The 21,958-nt window shown below is 43.2% G+C and overlaps 1 protein-coding gene across 1 annotated transcript in view; it reads left to right on the forward strand.

Moving 5' to 3' along the window:
• Positions 1 to 21,958, forward strand: part of LOC126198922 (tyrosine-protein kinase Btk29A) — a 285,072-nt gene that overhangs the window by 197,701 nt on the left and 65,413 nt on the right. Inside the window, exon 2 of the mRNA XM_049935555.1 lies at positions 2,228 to 2,289. Within this exon, the coding sequence (XP_049791512.1) occupies positions 2,228 to 2,289 (62 nt within the window). The remainder of the gene's footprint in view (positions 1 to 2,227; positions 2,290 to 21,958) is intronic.

The following is a 21,958-nucleotide window of genomic DNA, read 5'->3' on the forward strand; positions in this document are numbered from 1 at the left end:
CCTCTTGTGTGGTACAGTGTCAAAAGCCTTCTGGAAATCCAGAAATACGGAATCGATCTGAAATCCCTTGTCAATAGCACTCAGCACTTCATCTGAATAAAGAGCTAGTTGTGTTTCACAGGAACGATGTTTTCTAAAGTCATGTTGACTGTGTTTCAATAGACCATTTTCTTCGAGGTAATTCATTATGTTCGAAAACAATATATGTTCTAAAATATCGACGTTAACGATATGGGCCTGTAATTTAGTGGATTACTCTTACTATCTTTCTTGAATATTGTTGTGACCTGTACAACTTTCCAGTCTTTGGGTACGGATCTTTCGTCGAGCGAACCGTTGTATATGATTGTTAAGTATGGAGCTAATGCATCAGCATACACCGAAAGGAACCTAATTGGTATACAGTCTGGACCAGAAGACTTGCTTTTATTAAGTGATTTAAGTTGCTTCACTACTCCGAGGATATTTACTTCTACGTTACTCATGTTGGCAGCTGTTCTCGATTCGAATTCTGGAATATTTACTTCGTCTTCTTTTGTGAAGGCATTTCGGAAGGCTGTGTTTAGTAACTCTGCTTTGGCAGCACTGTCTTCGATAATATCTCCATTGCTATCGCGCAGAGAAAGCATTGATTGTTTCTTGCCGCTAACATACTTCACATATGACCAGAATCTCTTTGGATTTTCTACCAGGTTTCGAGACAAAGTTTCGTTGTGTGAAACTGCTATAAGCATCTCTCATTGAAGTCCGCGCTAAATTTCATGCTTCTGTAAAAGATCGCCAATCTTGGGGATTTTGCGTCTGTTTAAATTTGGCATGTTTGTTGTTTTATAATGATACGAAATGAAGTACCGTAAATCACTGAACGTGATTCGAAGAATTTACAATGAAAGGTGGTCTCAGTGGATAATTTAATGTTGGTACATTTAGGTCTTTTATTGCAGCATACCAAATGAAGCATACATACCGAAATAATTTTTATCGTGGTGGTAGAGGTATAATTATCTCCTTCCAGTGACGTGTAAATTAATTGCTTTTATTGGTGATACGTCGTACAAGAAAGTTTCCGCGCTCCATGCAGATTTTTTATGAAAAATGCATGTCTAAATCACGGGAGACGAAATTAGTGAACAGTGGGAAAAAAAGTTGCTACGCTGCTGTAGATGACGTAGGTTTCATCTGGGAAAGGAAACAATAATATCCATACCTGTTATAAAAGTGGGCGTATGTTTGACATCTCCTCCAAACTCACTGGTTCGGCTTCAGCCAACATTGGAACGCATAACATTCACTGACCACTGTGGGGTAAGAACTACCTTCCTATCAAAGGGACTGGGGTGGGCATGAAAAAGAAGCGTAGCCCATGATGCCCTAATAGCTTGACTATATCCTTCCAATATTTCAGAATGAGAGCACTTAGCGACTTGCAACAGACTTTACACACAATTTAAAACTATTACGAGGCTTTCTGGCGCTACATCGACCACAAAATGGTGAAACGAAAAAAAGTTTGTTACTTGCTACATTTTTGCTATTCTTGCAACAAAATTGCCGCATCAGGCATGACCTTTTAATTTATCAATTCTTTACCTCCAAAATCATATCATTGTACGATCCGTAGTTCAGAAGATATGATGTCGTTAACGTTGAGCTGCGCGAAAACGAAACTGCAAGGCGAAATTCGCTAGAGATACAGGTGAAATATTTATACAAATATGTTAAATACGTATGAAATACGTGAGATGCGCGCGTTGGACGAAGCTGCCGGTAAAAAGCTCCTCCTAAACCTCTGGATCGATTTCTACCGAACTTGGTACAAATTTTACTATCTGAACGAAATACTGTGGGAATAAGAACCAGTAACCTCCTATTGGGTTGGAGGTGACAATGTGGAGAGAGAAGGGGGGGGGGGGGGGAGGAAGAGATGGACAGGGAGGGTGAAAGGGGTGACTGACACAAATAGGGTGGAACTGGGGATGGATGGAGAGGGGGGAGGGAAAGATGGACAGAGAAAGGGAAGATGATGAGTTAGAGGGAGGATGAAGAGAGACATGAGCAGAGTAATAAAAGAGGAGGAGATGGACAGACAGAGGAGGGGGGGGGGGGGGAATGGGTCAATAGAAGTTGAATAAATACACACACATGCAACGCTGGTACACGGCTAGTTACTACATAAACGACTAACTGAAGTAGTAATCTAATGCAGAATATTCTCGTTCTGTTTTAGGTCCACCATCAACTCCCATCATGCCTGGTGGGGCACCTGGAACTCCCTCAGCGAAAGCCAAAGTAAGTTTGCATAGAAAAAATCAAATTACCAGTAGTCATCAGCAGTTGCAGCACGCTAGTTCATAAATCACGGAATTTGTTATAATCTTCTCTTTCATACCTCTCAAAAAAAGGTAAAATGAAATTTAAAACTAAGAACTGTTATTGTTTTGCTTTTAACAATGCTAACACGAAGTATATGGTATACATAATTATCCCTTTTTGTGGCCCAACTTATTTTTTAGGTATTATCCGAATTTTTTTAGGCTGAAGGCAATTCCCATTTTTTGCATAAGATCCTACAACTACAAGTTATAAACTCCATAAATGGAAGAAAAATCTTTCAGTCGAGGAAATTGTGTAGCTGTATTATGAAGTATTCGATCAGGTTTCCTGAGCAGAGTATATTCGCTTTAAGGGTCATTTTCCATAAGGTTTTTCTACAGTACTGGGAGTTTTGCAGAGGAAATTTGTGTATATCTGAAAAAGAAACTTTCTTCTTTCAACACAATGCTGTTATGGCATCTGTCTTGTGTGGATGGCGCTGTGTGTTCTTAATGAAAAGGGGAGGACCAGCTCAGCAGGAGTAGAATAAACTCAGAATGTAATCACAAAAGCTGGCGTACCACGCAGCTGCTCCCATTCGTGACGCACAGTAATAATTTAAAATGACTGAAAACAGCAACGTTTGTTGGTGGCAGGATCATATTGACGAGGACTCGAACTCGATCATAACTCTCATCTCGCAGGTAATATTTGAATTGGTGTATAACTGATGATTCAAATTGAGAGAGCCCGTCAGTACGTTTTTTGGGCACCCTGTAGAGTTTCATATGTGAAAGGTTTGACACTTTTGCCCTTTCTCCTATTTTTTCTCGGATTACTGTTTACATACAAATAGGTAAAATAATAATATTTACTTTTTTACATTTACATTAATATATTCATACAATAATTATAACAGATATACGCAAAATAGTATCGTATCTTAGAATACAATAAAATTAATTGAATTATTAAGTGCTTTAATTTGTTTATAAAAGCATTTCCAAGTAGTTGATTTATATGTTTATCACTTTTAGGTGCTGCGTTTCAAATTGTTTTTCCCTTTCAGTGGTTAAATATACACTCCTAACAGCAATTTAGTTGCTTGTTTTCCAGCATCATCACCTCTCGTTTTTTGTTCTTCTGCACCTTTAGCATTTACATAAGTTTTCGTCTACCCTGTTTTTGAGATCCACTACTGAATGTTCAGGTTTTCGCCTGAAACAATTTGTTGTGGATGGCATGTATTCAAACGTTTGTCCAGCATTTTGGTTTTTAAAAGACAGCAAGAGAAAGAGATATGTCCCACTGGATCTCAAGTGGGCTATTATCTGGAAGAGTTTTTCTGAAAACTTGCATTACGTGATTGAGAACATATTTTTAATCTTTGCTAATAAACTGCAAATGTCTGCGATATTTCATTCAGAGGCTTTCATGATTTCATTTGCACTTTCTGGACAGTATACTGTAAAGTGCCGTCTGGATGGGGAGGGTTCTGAGAAAAGGCGCGATGAACCATTTGACAGGCGTAAAGGCAGCACTTGAAGAAGGTATCGCCAAACACATGACCGAACAAAGCTTACAAAATCACATGGCCATTTTTGTATTTTTTATGTTTAGGTATGTGGAGTTCAGCACTGAAATATCAGTAGACCAAGGCACTTAGATTCAACTGTCAAAATCGACTTTGAAGGTTTTCCTAGGGTCGTTAGTACCATACAGACATGGGTTTTCAACCATTTTGAGTTCATGGCTCCCCTGATCAGCTGTGTTGCTTCTGTGATTCCACTTTTGGATACATTGTACAAACTGAAATCAGTGTATCAATATTTATACACACATCAAAAAAAGTTTTTCATCACCCCGGTTCCCAGAACTCCTGAAGATAGACGTCGACTGTGGATATTGTGTCACAGGCATAGTCCCTTTGACTGTTGAGAGATGTCCCTAGACCCGCCCAAAGATGTAAACAACCATGCATGAGCAGCGGCTATTAGACGGAGGGGGTCCGACAGCCGATCAGTTCTAGCCATTCCACCAGGGAGGAGGTACACGGCTCATGTTGTTTGCAGTTCAACCATGCCTAGACGGTCAGTACCGAGGTTCGATCGCATCCGCATTGTTACTTTGTGTCAGGAAGGGCTCTCAACAAGGAAAGTACCCAGGCGTCTCGGAGTGAACCAAAACGATGTTGTTCGGACATGGAGGAGATACAGAGAGACAGGAACCAGTCGATGACATGCCTCGCTCAGGCTGCCCAAGGGCTACTACTGCAGTGGATGACCGCTACCTATGGACTATGGCTCGGAGGAACCCTGACAGCAGCGCCACCATGTTGTATAATGGTTTTCGTGCAGCCACAGGATTTCGTGTTACGACTCAAACTGTGCGCAATAGGCTGCATGATGCGCAACTTCACTCCCGAGTTCCATCTATGCAACCACGACACCATGCATCGCGGTACAGATGGGCCCAATAACATGCCGAATGGACCGCTCAGGATTGGCATCACGTTCTTTTCACCGATGGGAGTCGCATATGCCTTCAACCAGACAATCGTCGTAGACGTGTTTGGAGGCAACCCGGCCAGGCTGAACGCCTTAGACACATGTTCCAGCGAGTGCAGCTAGGTGGAGGTTCCCTGCTGTTTTGGGGTGGTATTATGTGGGGCCGACGTACGCCGCCGGTGGTCATGGGAGGCGCCGTAACGGCTGTATGAAACGTGAATGCCATCCTTCGACCGATAGTGCAACCATTCGGCAGCATATTGGCGAGGCATTCATCTTCATGGACGGCAATTCGCGCCCCCCATTGTGCACATCTTGTGAATAACTTCCTTCAGGATAACGACATCGCTCGACTAGAGTAGCCAGCATGTTCTCTAAATATGAACCCTATCGAACATGCCTGGGATAGATTGAAAAGGGCTGTTTATGGACGCATGACCCAGCAACCACTCTGACGGATCTACGCCGAATCGCCGTAAGGAGTGGGACAGTCTGGACCAACAGTGCCTTGATGAAGTTGTGGATAATATGCCACGACGAATACAGGCATGCATCAGTGCAAGAGGACGTGCCACTGGGTATTAGATGTACCGATGTGTACAGCAGTCTGTACCACCACCTCTGAAGTTCTCGCTGTATGGTGGTACAACATGCAATGTGTTGTTTTCATGAGTAATAAAAAGGGCGGAAATGATGTTTATGTTGGTCTCTATTCCAATTTTCTGTACAGGTTCCGGAGCTCTCGGAGCCGAGGTGATGCGAAGCTTTTTTTGACGTGTGTATTATAAAAGTAGGCAACGGCCCTGCCGCAGTGGTTAAAACGGTTCCCGTCAGATCACCGAAATTAAGCGCTGTCTGGTGTGGCCGACATTTGGATGAGTGACTATCCGGGCCGCCATGCGCTGTTGCCATTTTTCGGGGTGCACTCAGCCTCGTGATGCCAGTTGAGGAGGTACTCGACCGAATAGTAGTGGCTCCGGTCAAAGAAATGCATCGTAACGACCGGGAGGGCGGTGTGCTGACCACACGCCCCTCCTATCCTCATCCTCAGCTGAGGATGATACGGCGGTGGGGTGGTACCGATGGGCCACTTGTGGCCTGAAGACGGAGTGCTGCTGTATTGTAAAAAGTAAGTGGACAATGTGTGTGCCGCCTAAAACTCAGAAACGAGGCCCCGTACGATCAAGGGAGTTATATGGTGTAGTAGCCCTCCATCCCCCATCAATAAAGAAGGTTCCCGTTTTTACCTGAATGGCGTGCTTATGAAAATATAAGGGCTGGGAAGTTTCGTCCTCTAGAAATTTCTAGAACATTCCAAAACATTTGAGAGTCTTCGAGAGCATTTGACATCATTCCAGAGTGTTCCACAATGATCCGGGATGTTCTGGAATGTTCTTCCGGAATGGTCTGGAACATTCGGGAAGATTCCAGAACGTTCGGGAACATTCCAGAACACTCTCGAATGTTGTGGAATGTTCTGGAACATTGTGGACCATTCGAAGCCATTTTAGTATGTTCTGGAATTCGGCACTGGTGGGGCTACCAATTGGTAGGGGTATATAAAACAAGACCCGTCGTTGGTTCGAACGTTAGTTTCTTATCAGTGGCGAAGGGAGGAACCAGTTAAGAGTGAGTAGTCGAAGTGATAAAAATGTCTGAATATAAATCGAAAATAAAGTGTGTAAAGTGTACTTAGTGTATTTGTTAATAAAAAGTGCATTTGATTTATATTTTATACAATGCCCAGACGTAAAAGAGGAGGAGATCTGCGAAAACAGAAAGAACAGCGAAAGAACGAAACAGACGCAGAGCGCGAAGCACGTTTAAGTTTCCAACGAATGGCAAGGAGCACTATGAGAAACAGAGAAAGCGAAGGACGAGGAAAGGAACTGGTTGAAGAATAAAGAATTGCGACGCAGTCTTATAATAAAAGACTGTGAACTCAAGGCAGCCTTGAAAATATCACCCTACGGGAAGCGCAGACTAGGACAAGTAAACAGCACAACCTAACAAATTTACAAATGAAGCATTCCACTGCGATCCCACGGAAGAATATAACACACACTTCATAAGCGGAAAAATGGATAACATCTGCCAATTTTGCAACGCGAAACGTTCAGTAGAAAAACACCAGGATTCTGTTGCGTGAATGGAAAAATTTGATTACCACCACTGGAAGCACCTCCGCAGGAATTTTTACATTATATGACCGGGGAAACTAGAATAAAAACACTTTCTTAAAAGCGTACAACGCCTGCTTCCAAATGGCTTCTTTCGGTGTCAGTTCGATCAACATTTAGGGATGAAATCGATTATGTTTTTCCATCCTAGGACAAATCTATCACAACATGGGATCTTTACTACCACTACTCAACGACGACCACAAATTTCTGCAAGTGTATTGCAGAGGAATTGAAGACACAGAAGCCGGCCGCTGTGGCCGAGTGGTTCTAGGCTCTTCAGTCCGGAACCGCGCTGCTGCTACGGTCGCAGGTTCGAATCCTGCCTCGGGCATGGTTGTGTGTGATGTACTTAGGTTAGTTAGGTTTAGGTAGTCCTAAGTCTAGGGGACTGATGACCTCAGATGTTAAGTCCCATAGTGCTTAGAGCCCCCCCCCCCTTTCTCTTTTTTTTTTTTTTTTTTTTGAAGAAACAGAAATTGATCAGTGATACACATATTCAGAACAGCACTAGACCGAATGATTTCTGATGACTATAAAGTTATAATTCAAGCCGACAAATGACCACCAGGAGAACACGAACGCCCATTTAATGCACCTCAAATAGACGAAGTCGCCGTCGTAATTGTGGACAATGAAAACAGAAGCTGTGACGTAATTGTACAACGAAGAAGAGAAGGGTTACATCGCATTGCATTCATACACAATACATATGATGCCCTCCAATATCCATTAATATTTCTGCAGGAAAGGGACGGATAGCATTTTAACATGAAACAAATCAACCCTGAAACAGGCGTAGAATCAAATAAAAAAATCACTTCCAAATAGTTCTATGCTTACACCGCTTAATGATCAGAAACAATAAAACATACAATCACATTCTCAACACTCGCCGTTTATTCCAACAATTCCTGGTAGCTGTGTATGCAAAAATAGAAGCGGAACGGATGGTTTACATAAGACTGAATGGGAAGAAACTATGCGCCGAAGTATACATCCACCTTCGAGACGCAGTCATAAATGATGAAACATAATGACCTTGCAACAGTGGTAATATTACCCTCATCATAACTGGAAGTCACAGACATATACGTGAATACACTCAAGATGCCATGACGCACATAAGAAAATATGGACGACCAGACCTCTTCATATCATTCACATACAACTCGTCGTGGCCAGAAATCAAAGACCATCCAAGAAACGGACAAGCCGCTTTGGATCGACACGATTTGAAAACCCGCGTTTTCGGACAAAACCAAATCAGATTTATTGAAGTCATCGCAAAATACCACATCTTTGGAACCATTAGATGCTGGATGTACGCAATCAGTTGGCAAAAACGAGGAATGCCTCACTTACACCATCTCATATGGCTAGATGGCAGAATTCATCTCAGGCATACCGACAAAATCATCCAATCTACATTTCCCAATCCACAAAAAAGACCTGGATCTGTACGACATAGTAGTGAAATCATGATTCACTGATCATGCGAGCCATTAAACCCCAGTTCGCCATGCATGAATGATGGAAAACGTACAAAAAATTATCGAAAACCATACTTGGATGACACACAAAACCGTAGTTGATGGCTATCCCAAATACAAAAGACGATCACCCAAAAATGGTGGCTTCACAACAAAACTACGAATACGAAGCAGTGATGAACTGGAAATAGATAATCAGTGGATAGTACCATACAACACACTATTTTCCAAAATGTTTCAAGTTCAATTAAACATAGAAACTGCAATTCACTGAAATCCATCAAATATGTTTGTAACTGTGTGAACAAAGGCAGTCACATGGCTGCATTTCAAATAGCCAAAAACACTGAATGACAAAATAGCAAACAATGGAAAATCCAGGATGGAATGTTATGATGAGAAGGAAAGCTGCTACTCACCACATGCTGAGATGCTGATTCGCAGGTAGGCACAACAAAAAGATTTTCATACTTAAAGATTTTGGCCAATGGCCTTTGTCAACAATGGATCACATACACACACACACACACACACACACACACACACACACACACACAACTGCAGTCTCAGGCAACTGAAACCACATTGTGAGCAGCAGTACCAGTGCATGATGGGAGTGGCGACTGGGTGGGGGAAAGGAAGAGGCTAGGGCGGAGAGGGATAGCATGGTAGGGACGATGGATGGTGAAGTGCTGCAGCTTGGGTGGTGGGCAGGGGAGATGTGGGGAGGGGGGGGGGGAGTAGCGGAAAAAGAGAGAAATAAATAAATAAAGACTGTGTGTAGTGACGGAATGACAGCTGTGTAGTGTTGGGATGGGAGCAGGAAAGGGGCTGGATGGGTGAGGACAGCGACTAACAAAGGTTGATGCCAGGAGGGTTGCGGGAATGTAGGATGTATTGCAGGGAAAGTTCCCACCTGCGCAATTCAGAAAAGCTGATGTTGGTGGGAAGGATCCATAAGGCACAGGCTGTGAAGCAGTCATGGAAATGAGGGATATCATGTTTGGTGGCATGTTCAGCAACAGGGTGATCCACTTGTTTCTTGGCCATAGTTTGTCTGTGGCCATTCATGCAAACAGGCAGCTAGTTGGTTGTCATGCCTACACAGAATGCAGCACAGTGGGTTGCACCTTTACTGTGTAGACCACATGACTAGTTTCACAGGTAGCCCTGCCTTTGATGGGATAGGTGATGTTAGTGACCAGATTGGAGTAGGTGGTGGTGGTGGTGGTGGTGGTGGTGGTAAGATGTATGGAACAGGTCTTGCATCTTGGTCTATTACAGGGGTATGAGCCATGAGATAAGGGAATGAGAGCACGGGTTGTGTAAGAATGGCTGAGTGTATTGCGTAGGTTCAGTGGACAGCAGAATACCACTGTGGGAGGGGTGGGAAGGATAGTGGGCAGGACATTTCTCATTTCAGGGCATGACAAGAGGTAATCAAAACCCTGGCAGAGAATGTAATTCATTTGCTTCAGTCCTGGGTGGTACTGAGTTACGAGGGCCATGCTCCTCTGTGGCTGGACGGTGGGGCTTTGGGAGGTGGTGGGAGACTGAAAAGATCGGGCACGGAAAATTTGTTTTTGTACAAGGATGGGAGGATAATTACGGTCAGTGAAGTTTTCAGTGAGAGCCTTGGTATATTTCGAGAGGGGCTGCTTGTCACTGCAGATGCGATGGCCACAGGTGGCTAGGCTGTACAGAAGGTACTTCTTGGTATGGAATGGTTGGCAGCTGTTGAAGAGTACGTATTGCTGGTAGTTAGTAGGTTTGATATTGTCGGAGGTACTAATGCAGCTGTCAACATCTAGGAGGTTGGCTTGTTGGGTTGAGTAGGACCAGATGAAGCAAACGGGGGAGAAGTTGTTGAGGTTCTAGAGGACTGTGGATAGGGTGTCATCACCTTCGATCCAGATAGCAAAGATGTCATCAATGAATCTGAACCAGGTGAGGGGTTTAGGATTCTGGGTGTTTATGAAGGATTCCTCTAGATGACCCGTGAATAGGTTGGCATAGGATGGTGCCTTGCGGGTGCCCATAGCCATACCCTGGATTTGTTTGTAGGTGATGCCTATAGTTGGTCATGGCGACTAGGAAGGAGGTTGTCGATTTGGAATCTGTCGGGTATTGGGAAAGGTAGTGTTCAATAGAGGTAAAGCCAAGGACATTTTGAATGTTAGTGTACAGGGAGGTGGCATCAGTAGTGAAGAGCAGGGCACCATGTGGTAAAGGGACAGGAACTGTGGAGAGTCGGTGGAGAAAATGGTTGGTATCTTTCATATAGAAGCTTAGGTTCTGGGTAATAGGTTGAAGGTGTTGGTGTGCAAGAGCTGAGGTTCTCTCAGTGGGGGCACAGTAACTGGCCACAATGGTGCAGCCTACCCTTCTTCCCACCAACACCAGCTTTTCTGAATTGCGCAGGTGGAAACTTTCCCTGCAGTACATCGTACGTTCCCCCAACCCTCCTAGCCTCAACCTTCGTTATTTGTTGTCCTCACCCATCCAGCCCCTTTCCTGCGCCCATTCCAGCACAACACAGCCGTCATTCCACCACCACAGCCAGTCTTTATTTTTTTAATTAATTTATTTATTTCATCTATTTATTTTGTTTATTTATTTCTCACCTTTTCCGCTACGTTTCTCGTCCCCCTCCCCACATCTCCCCTGCCCGTCACCCAACTTGCAGCACTACACCGTCCGCCGTCCCCACCGTGCTATCCCTCCGCCTCCCCGCCACAGATTCCTCCTTTCCCCCACCCAGTCGCCACTCCCATCATGCAGTTGTGATACTGCTGACAGTGTGGTATCAGTTGCCTGTCACTGAGTTATGTGTGTGAGTTGGGTTTGTGTGTATGCGTGCGTGCGTGCGTGTGTGTCTATTGTTGACATAAGCCATTGGCTGAAAGCTTTAAGTGTGAAAATATTTTTGTTGTGCATATCTGCGACTCAGCATCTCCGCTATATGGTGAGTGGCAACGTTCCTTCTCATAATATTGTTAGAATAATAACATAGAAACGACGAGATTCTCATGTACCAAATGGGATGATACAGCTACAGTAACGAAGCTTTGTGGCGGATTTTCGGTTTTCTCACACACGAACAGGAACCAACTGTGCAACATGTAGCAGTACATTTGGAGAATGGACAGAGAGTTTACTCCACAGAAGACACCATCAGAAAAATTGCAAGCAAACCACCTCGGAACACAACATTAACTGCATGTTACCAACTGTGCCAGACAGACCCATTCGCGAAAACATTACTCTGTGTGGCGTCGCTACCTATTACAAATGGAACACAACAAGAAAAGTCTTTCAACGACGAAAACAAGGAATTCCAGATCATCCAGGAGTCATGAAAAGTGGCGCAGTAGGTGGAGTATACACCGTACATCCGAACAACGCCGAATGTTTCTATCTCCAGATGTTGCAACAGGAAATACGGGGACCAACAAGTTCCACAAATCTCAGAACTGTTGACGGTTACGTAGAGAGAAGCGTGCCAACGCTCAGGACTACTGGGAAACGACAGTCACTGGGAATTAACGCTACACGAAGCCACACTCATAGCCCCAGCCAAACAAGTGAGAGCTGATTCGCTTTAATTCTAACTACATATAACCCATCAAATCCGAAACGGCTATGGGACTCCTTCAAAGAGAGTGTGAGTGACGACATATTGTAGGATATCGGAAAATTGACCAGCGAATTCAACGACGACATCTTGAATGAAACACTTATTCGCCTAGAACATAAATGTTTAGCGATAAACAACCAGACCTTAGTACAATTTGGGATGCAAGCACCATGAAAAGACGCTATCAGTCTGCTAAACTTAGAAATTGCAAAGGGAAAATACTACAACATCAAAGAATTACTTCAGTACATTGCTCACAACAAACCACTCCTCCGTGACCATCAAAAGGAAATTTACAATGTTATCAGGGATCGGATTGACAAAACTCTGACGGAATTATTTACTTCGACGCGCGACGCGGTACTGATAAAACGTTCGTAATAAATCTACAGCTGGCGTAATTACGTGCTAAACAACACGTCGCACTTGCAGTGGTATCATCCGGCACTGCAGCCACACTTGTGGAAGAACTACGGTTGGTTGATTTGGGGGAGGGGACCAAACAGCGGGGGGTCATCGCTCTCGTCGAATTAGGGAAGGAAGTCGGTCGTGCCTATTCAAAGGAAGGTATTTTAGGGAAATCAAGTAAAACCTAAATCATGATGGCTGGAAGCGGGTTTGAACCGTCGTCCTTACGAATGCGATTCCACTGTGCTAACCACAGCGCCAGGACTAATTACCCATTCTGTCGTACAAATACCGTTGAATATAGCCGAACAAGAATTCCGTTATGTAAAACCTCAAGAGCATCTGGACAGGGTGAACTTCTAAAGCAAGCAACGAATGCACAATGGCATATAAAAAATCTACTCGAAGCCATGGACAGAACATTACAAGACTTGCGAGGAAACTCTGAAGTGATGGGAGGAGCTCTACTCGTACTGTAAGGAAATTTTCGACAAACACTTCCAGTTATACCCAAATCAACACCAGCAAACGAGATAAATGCATGCATTAAAAAAATCACATCTCTGGCCACACGTACAAATACTGCGACTAACAAAAGAAATATGAGAGCTGAACTATCGAAAGACGAAACAATAGAACATTTTGCTCCACAATTTTTACAAATAGGCGAAGGCATATGTCCTACTGACAAGACGACCTGCCTCATTAAACTCAACGGTGCTTCCTGCAACATAGCTACTGCTGGAAACGAACTCATCAATCAAATTTATCCAAACACTGTTCACAAGTATACCATCTGGCTATTTGAAGGAGCAGCTTTGGCAACTGAAAATAATACTATCGACGATATCAACTTTAATACTCATAAGAAAATTTCCGCTGAAGAGAGAAAATACAAATCGATCGACACGATGATAAACGCTGAAGACTGTGTGAACTTCCCTATAGAATTTCTCAACTCCTTGCGAGCACCAGGGATGCCATTACACTGCCTTTGACTTAAAATTGGATCTCCGATCACCCTACTCAGAAATCTCAACTCACCAAATCTATGTAATGCAACAAGGATGTCGTCAAACAGCTATCGAATAACATCGTCGAAGCCGAACTTGACTGGAAAGGACACACACTATTTATACCCAGAATACCACTGATCTCTACGGAACTGCCACCCCAGTTTAAAAGACTGCAATTTCCAATCAGAATCGGCTACAGTTTTACAATTAAAAAAGTGCAAGGACCACTTCAAAATATTACTGCGTCAACTTCAGATTCCTGCTTCGCTTCAACTATATGAGTTCAAAAAAAACTTTTACCTCTTATATTTTAAAGTTTACCCTTTTATTCCAACTATCACACAATCTCATATCAACTCCCCAAGCGATGCTGGGTACCCCAACAAGTAATTAATAAAAAAAGATACGAAAGAAATACTAGTCACCTGAGTGCGTATACTTGAGCTTGTTTCTTGTTACACAGTTTGTCAAATCATGGCGCCGTATGAGATGAGATGCAGCTACCCTCATTTTCTCCACCAAATCTTGATCCATACTTAGTTTTAACAACAGTCACTGCCAAAAACCCACTCCCACAAAGATAGGATATTACAGAAGGAATCAGTGTCTTCAGTGCTTTCTTGCTCAAGCTTCGTAACTCTTTATCTTACTGAGTATCAAAATGTCGGCAAGGCCATTGATGGAAGCTTCACTTTTAGCGAATAATCTTAATGAAAGGTCTGTCAGATCTTTCTCTTCTGCAGTAGTGAACTCAGGAGGAGAGGCATTACTGAAGGGATTTTGAACCCTCTGAAATCTAAGGCCTACTTCATTGGCGTTTATAACATGCTGCAAAGTTGGAAAGTAGTCCATTTCATTTCCATCATTCATTTTTCTTCTCCAAGAAAGGAGCTTCTTTTTGAAGGCCAAAACTTGGTCAATAAGCTGAATGAAATCAGTTTCATTTCTTTGCAGAGAATTACTCAATCAGTTTAACTTCTCACATATATCATATAAGTATGCAACCTCCAGAAAAGAACAGACTTCTCAGCAAAGTTTAACTATACACATTAGTAAATTTCTCTTTCAGAGCTAATGAGAACTGGTATAAAATAATATTGTGACGCATTCGTCCAAAAAAGTCAACCTTTCAGAGGAAGAGAGTAATAAGGCAACAAGGACATCACCCCACTCTCCATTGTTCCCAGATTTATTCAAGATGATGGATCCAAGATGGCAACGATAGATACGGCAATGTCACAATGACATAGCGGGAAGTTCACATTTCGGTGGGAAGATAGGTCAGTTGGGCTACCTCCACTAACCTAACCCCGTCCCCTCCCCCAGAAAATTGCAGGAAGTTTAAATTCCAGTAGGACAATGCAACACACCACAGCTGCCTCCATTAACCTAAGTCAACCGATCACCACCTCTTCCTACGAATTGGCGGGAAAAGGGCTCAGCTTGTTCTGGGCTGCTGGATAGGATGGACATAGGTTTTTATTTTGCATGCAGTGTTTAAATAATAAACAATTTAAGGCAGTAGCCCTATCCAACAATTTGAGGCAGTAGCCCTATCCAGTGTTCACCATGAGGCCTGGAGTCCAACTGACCTAGTGCACAGTACCACCACCAGAGGTCACTATTGTCCCTTCCGTGACGTATTCCAAGATGGTAGTGTAGTGTGGTGTGTGTGTGGGGGGGGGGGGATGGCATGAAAAGGACTCGATCTGTGCTGGGCTGCTGGAGAGAGGAAGGAATGTGTTTTATTTATTTTTTAACAATTGATTTAGGCACTGATTTCGCGGAGTTTATTTATTACACTGATATAAAACATTCACCCTGGCGTGCTTGAGGTCTCAGTAAATAGTCCATAGGCCATCAAACTACTTGTAAATTGCTGAAATAATACAGTACACTGATGTGCAGAGACACAAACAACTCGTAAAATGTCAAAATAATGCATGTAAAAGACTCTGTAAATATGCTTGGTAATCGTCAACTGTCGAAATCATGCACTGCAGAGCCTGCACACCTGTTCACAAAATAATGCAACAACTCATTAATAGACAAAAGATAATGCATGTGTAACGCTATGGAAACATACAACGCTTAAACAGCCGAAAATAATGCAGTGCACAAACACTCATCGCACATAAAAAACGCTTTCAAACTATCGTAAACTGCGACATATCAGCAAACTACCCCACCCTACAGAACTCCAACGCGTGCACCCTGGTCCCATATGTGAGACTCCTCTGGGCCGTGTGTGCGTTTACCATTGCTGGCACAATACCCCTCTGTCTGTGGATACTGACGTCACAGGTCGAGCTACAGCAATCTGTTCCAATGGTTCCCAGAATACCACAGGTTGCATTGTTCCTAGCGATCCTAATGGGACATGCGAGCTGCGTCAAGCTGTACACACGTGTGTAACTGCCCAGCATGGCTGACGCATCACTGCGAAATGTCAGCGTAGCGAGTCACCATCGCAGATGCATCTAAAAGGTTCTTAATGTTATGTGGACATCACATGGCTATGTAAATAAGAGCCAAGCCGACCTCTCAGAAATTGAAAAGTGTCTCAGCTAGTCCGCATGGAAATTCTTGTCCTAACAGAACTTTTTTACGAAAATAGCCCAGAATAACCCTGAATGCGTTCCTCCTGCTGGTCCTAACGTAGCACTCCATCCAGTACATGTTACCCTTCCTAGAAATCGTGAAGTCCTGCTTTCAACAAACATCTCCTAAACGCAAATGTTCTCACCGCTATGTAGAGGCTCCTACGTCCCCGCACGAAGTATGTCTTGTGAATGAATGGAGCGTTATGATTGGCTCTTACTGAATTTACCCACCAAATTACTAATGCTGCCGGTGTGGAAGCATTGTCCACCTTTTTTTTATTTCTTTCTGCTGTGGAGTCTTTGAGCTGCAAAACTATTTTGTAAAGATCGGCATATTGCACTGACAATTAAACCCTGCAAAGTGGTGGCCTACAAATCGTCAAATATGGAAAGACTTTTACTCAATTACACTGTTCTCCCACTAAGGATGGAAGCTTGAATATTAGAGCGTGAAACCGATCTCCAATCCGACAATATAGCAAGGGATAGCATGTCGATTTAGGAAACATAATTCGAATCCTGCACCATACTACAAATTAGCCCCTTTTGCATCATGCATGTAGCTATCGACCGCTAGACACTCATACATGTATGGCAAAGGTAGACAGCATAAGCATATGCACCGTAGGTGTACTCCTAGCTGCACTAGATATTTCCTACGAGGTCGGACAGTCATCCTCTCCCAACGCGTGACCAGAGCGCTCTCAGCATACCAAAATCACACTCAGAACTGTAGTACAAGTCGGGGTCAGCTCCCATTGTCACAAAGGCGTTACTCTTTCTGGCCCCGACCTGCTTGCTTGCTTGCTTTTCACATCCATCTCCAGACTCTGGGATTACAAGAACATATGTAATTTCACATGGTCTGCCACAATATCATGCCACTTTCACGAAACACTTAATCATATTCCGTGAACACTGTTGTACAAAGCCTGGGTTGGTTCCCCTCAGCACAAACGCATGACTATTTCTGGTCCCGACATGCTTGTTTGCTTTCTACACCAGTCTCCAGACTCTGGGATTACAAGAACACATGTATTTTCACATGGTTTGCCAGAATATTATACCATTTACGGGATACTTCTAGATATCAAACACATAGCAATATCACTTGCATAGCAGTATCACTTGAGCAACATAATTCGGAAGATATATAGACTTTAAATTATGTCTCTAGAAACCCAAAACTTTAGTGAGGTGGAGTGTGCTGTAAACCACTGAGTAACTAGAAACTTATTCCGTCTGCGAAGGCCTTTACGTGAAAACTCGAAAAAAATAGAGGGAACTGATGTTTCCACTCGCAAATGTCGATGTCGGTGATGTAACAGGTTCCAAATGATTCCTATAATTTACAAAGTCAACTAAGGTGTTTCTCATATCTAGAGAACTAGCAAACATGTCTTCCACCTGCCTTTCGCCTGCTAGATGCACACACCACAATCGATGTTCCCTCAAATAAATAAAGGCGCGAAATGTGAAGACAGTCAACCCAACAATTTACGTGCAAGGGAATAATGGTTCAGTGCAAACACACGTCCATATTGAATCTTCTCAAATATCCACGCGATCACAAAAGCTGTCCTACAGATACTAAGTACTAGTTCGCTACTGAGCCGTCTATGGGACTACACGGTTAAATCATGTACTGTACATTCCTGCACCGCAACAGGCCTCTCCATTCGGACAGGTCCTACCGATAGTCGGAAACGTGAATCATTTCCGCCACAGGTCACTAGCGCTGCACACCAAGCAAGCATAAGCAGAATCATCCTCGGGGCCACACATATATTTTATCACTGTATTTACAATTAAATATTACGATCGCGATCTCAACTGGACGACATTCGACAATGAGTGAAGCATCGGAAATACACCATGCTCACGGTTGTCTCTGTAGAAATATAAACATCTGTATCATTCTTATGACTTGACATACTCTTCCCTTTGCTGTCACGGCATTCCACAGCAAATCCAGACCTTCCTTACGACTGGACAGTTATTTCCTTTGCACATGTCGGAAAATACACACACACTCAGACTTTATAAGCCTGATGCTCAGTGAGAACCTATCACGCATCCCATACCACTAATTGTAATTCTGGCCGATAACTGATTGCCGGCGACATGAAATAATACTGACCGAAAATCAGCGATGGGTGAACATGTCTCATAAGTTTTTCTTGTGAGTGGTACCACTGTGTCTTAGAAAGAGGGACGTATTCGTCTTACAAACCGCCAGATGTTAAAATACATGACCATATTACTGTCATAAGTAGTCTTGGTTCAACAGGTGCAGACAAGTATCCATGTTAAAAGCTATACCGGCTTTGTAAATGGAAGTATGGTATTACATGTGAGTGAAGTGGTTTTCCAGACAAATACCGCGACACTGAATATGGACGGTGGTCGTCCGTGTGTCTATTATCAGGCCAACAGTGCGGTTACAAGTCAAATAAGGTGCAAACTCCTAATTAAATTACCGAATTTAGAAAGTTATTCGGCTAAGGTACATGGTATGAAACCGGTATTTGCAGCTCCCTCATGCCACTGCTAGATATTTCTCCAGTATTTGTAACGCATTCTGTCTCGATACCATGTCTGAAGTTCTGTGATATATCCACTGTGTTTTAGGCGAAGGTTGATTGAGAAGGATCAAAAACAGTAGATAGTGTGCTGATTAAGGTCGTAAGAAATGTACACGGGCTTTTCAGATCTCTAGTGTTACGCTATCTGCTAGAAATGCTGTCTGGGATTTGGAGTCAAGTCTTTCCATTCAACCACATACTTTAAAATTGATAGTGTAGTTGATTTATGTAAAATTCTTTGAAGACCATCCGTCTGGAGCTCCATCATGCGTAAAAACCACTCATTTCTTCTTAATCATCTGCTATTACAACATTTTCAAATCTATTACTATACACGGATAAAGGGTGCTAACCTCCTCCACATGGGAGCATCTGGAGAAATCTTGTGCACTCGATGGGCGAGTACTCAGCAAGATCCATTCATTCACGAGACGGGGGATATAGTGGTCTTCTTCTGGTCAGCTGCAGATTAAATCTGTAATGGTACTGTAGGGTTGGTTGGTGAAAGGCAGTGCGAGGTCTTTCCGTCTCTAATTTTATCATAAGATTGCTAGAATGCTCCGTGACTCTCATACGCATAGAGAGAGATAGTAAAGTTTGCACCATGCTCGAGATGCTAGAAATACGTAGAGTGCTGTCTGGTATAGTTTGATGATGTATATATTCAAGAATTAACAGTGAATGGATGTACTGCACAGTCATCTATCTACATTCGGAATGGTACTCGCAAAGCAGAGAATGGACGGTTTAGCGGTGATACTGAAATTGGGAGCATCACAGCGGTGATGCTGAAATTGTTCACACTATCAACTGTGATGCATATTATTACAGTACATCGACAGCGTCTTTTCCATACCATCTGTCTGGTACGCTGTTGGTCACCATGTAATGATTGACTGACATCATTTGTTTGGGATGGAGAAAGAGTTTTGGTGGAGGCGCAGCACCTTTTGTTGATGGCTAGCACCGAAACAGTGATAGCATACATGACAGCAATATGAGGAATCAGTGGAAACAGAACACAGAGCCATCAGCTATTCTGTCACTGTGACAGATGAGTTTAAATGTAAAGGTCGTCAGTCACCTTCTGACTGCAGTTTGGAAACGCACCACAACACTGCCAAACTCTTCCAGATTCCTTATGTTGTAACTGTCTTTTATTTAAAATCTCCCAGTGGTTGTGGTGTGTTACAGTAGCAACAGTAACAGTAGCAACAGTAACAGTTACACCATGCAACATCTAGTTCTCTGCGGGAGGCAATGGATCAGAACGTGTTAATGTCAATTTAGAACCTGACACAGACCTCGAAGTCGTGCTGGAAAAAAGAAAATGTATGGCAGTGTACAAAGTGTGTTACAGTAGGGAAAAAAGCAATGTTTCAAACAAGGACACAGGGTCACAGGGAGCTTATGCGATTTACAAAAAATGGTTCAAATGGCTGTGAGCACTATGGGACTCAACTGCTGAGGTCATTAGTCCCCTAGAACTTAGAACTAGTTAAACCTAACTAACCTAAGGACATCACAAACATCCATGCCCGAGGCAGGATTCGAACCTACGACCGTAGCGGTCTTGCGGTTCCAGACTGCAGCGCCTTTAACCGCACGGCCACTTCGGCCGGCTATGCGATTTACAGTATAGTCCTACAGTACAGGCGGTCCAACCGTAAACTGGTCTGTGCAGTGGATCAATACTTGTATATTTAACATGTGCTTGATGCCAGCACACAGATGGTATTTGTTTTCCACATATGGGATGATGCAGTAAAAATCTTATCGAGTTCTCTGTTGGATGAAGTTAGTGGAGCTTTCATAGTTCGTAATTTTTTGTTGTTGTTGTTGGATGGTACAGAATAACGGTGATAGCATGTTGGAGTGATAGAGGTGAATGGGCACTGAGGGACACAAATCTGCTTCGTACTGCAGTATCTGTATGTGGTTTGGAACGCACCACAATGCTGTAGCAAAATCCTTGTCCTTCACCCAGTTCCCGTACTGTCTTTTCTACTACCTCGTGTTGCAGGAGCAGGGTTCATTTGGCGCTGACCTTACAAATCGTACACTGTTGGTGGAGCTACGACAACTTGTTCCCATTTCCACCGAATGGTCAAAACACGGACCTGTCACACTAACTCAAGTTACTCTGTTTGTACTCGGGTTGCAGCAGGTGGTGGGTATAGCACTCTCTGACTTCTTCTAAGTTCTGATTTAAATTGGAATGATCACGTGTGCAAAGTTGCTAGAGGCATAGGGGCTACCTAAAACTACGTTGGAATTTGACAGCAGCAGATAGGTTCGAGAACAGTGACTCGTTTCGAGACGTGACAATGCCAGAAAAATGATTCACTACTGGCTGTAATCATTAAAGGACTTCTCCAAAGGATCCAAGGCAGGTATATGGTCGAATGGAAAGACTTGATTCCAAATCCCAGACAGCATTTCTAGCGGATAGCGTAACACTAGAGATCTGAAAAGCCCATGTACATTTCTTACAACCTAATCATCACACCATCTGCTATTTGTGATCCTTTTCAATCAACCTTCGCCGATAACACAATGGATATATCAGAGAACCTCTGACATGGCATTGAGACAGAATGCATTACAAATACTGGAGAAATATCTAGAGGCGGCACGTTCCTTAGCCGAATCAATTTCTAAATTAAGTAATTTTAGTACTAGGTTGCACCGTAGGCGACGTGTAACCGCACTGTTGGTCTGATACTGTACACTTCGGCTATCACTGCCTGTATTCAGTGTTGCGGTATTTGTCTGGAAAAACCACTTCATTTCTAGGTAATGCCATACTTAGATTTATAAAGCCAGTATAGCTTTTAATATGGATACTTCTGTGCACCTGTAGAACCATGCGTCTTTGGCGTGCAGCATCGATGACCTGTGGCGGGAATGATTCACGTTTCCGGCTAACGGTAGGAGCTGTCCAAATGGAGAGGGCTGTTGGGGTGTAGGAATGTAGCTGACTTAACCATGTCATCCTCTAGACAGCTGAATAGCGAACTAGTGCTTAGTATGTGCTGGACAGCTTTCCTGATTGTGTGGAAATTTGAGAAGCTTCAAAATGGACGTGTATTTTCGCTGGACATTATTCTATCCCATGTAAATTGTTCGGTTGATTGCTTCTGCACATTTCGCACCTTTATTTATTTCAGGGAACATCGGATGTGGTGAGTGCATCTAGCAGGTGAAAGGCTATTG

The sequence above is a fragment of the Schistocerca nitens genome, chromosome 8, assembly GCF_023898315.1.
Source record: "Schistocerca nitens isolate TAMUIC-IGC-003100 chromosome 8, iqSchNite1.1, whole genome shotgun sequence".
Classification (NCBI taxonomy): Eukaryota; Metazoa; Arthropoda; class Insecta; order Orthoptera; family Acrididae; genus Schistocerca; species Schistocerca nitens.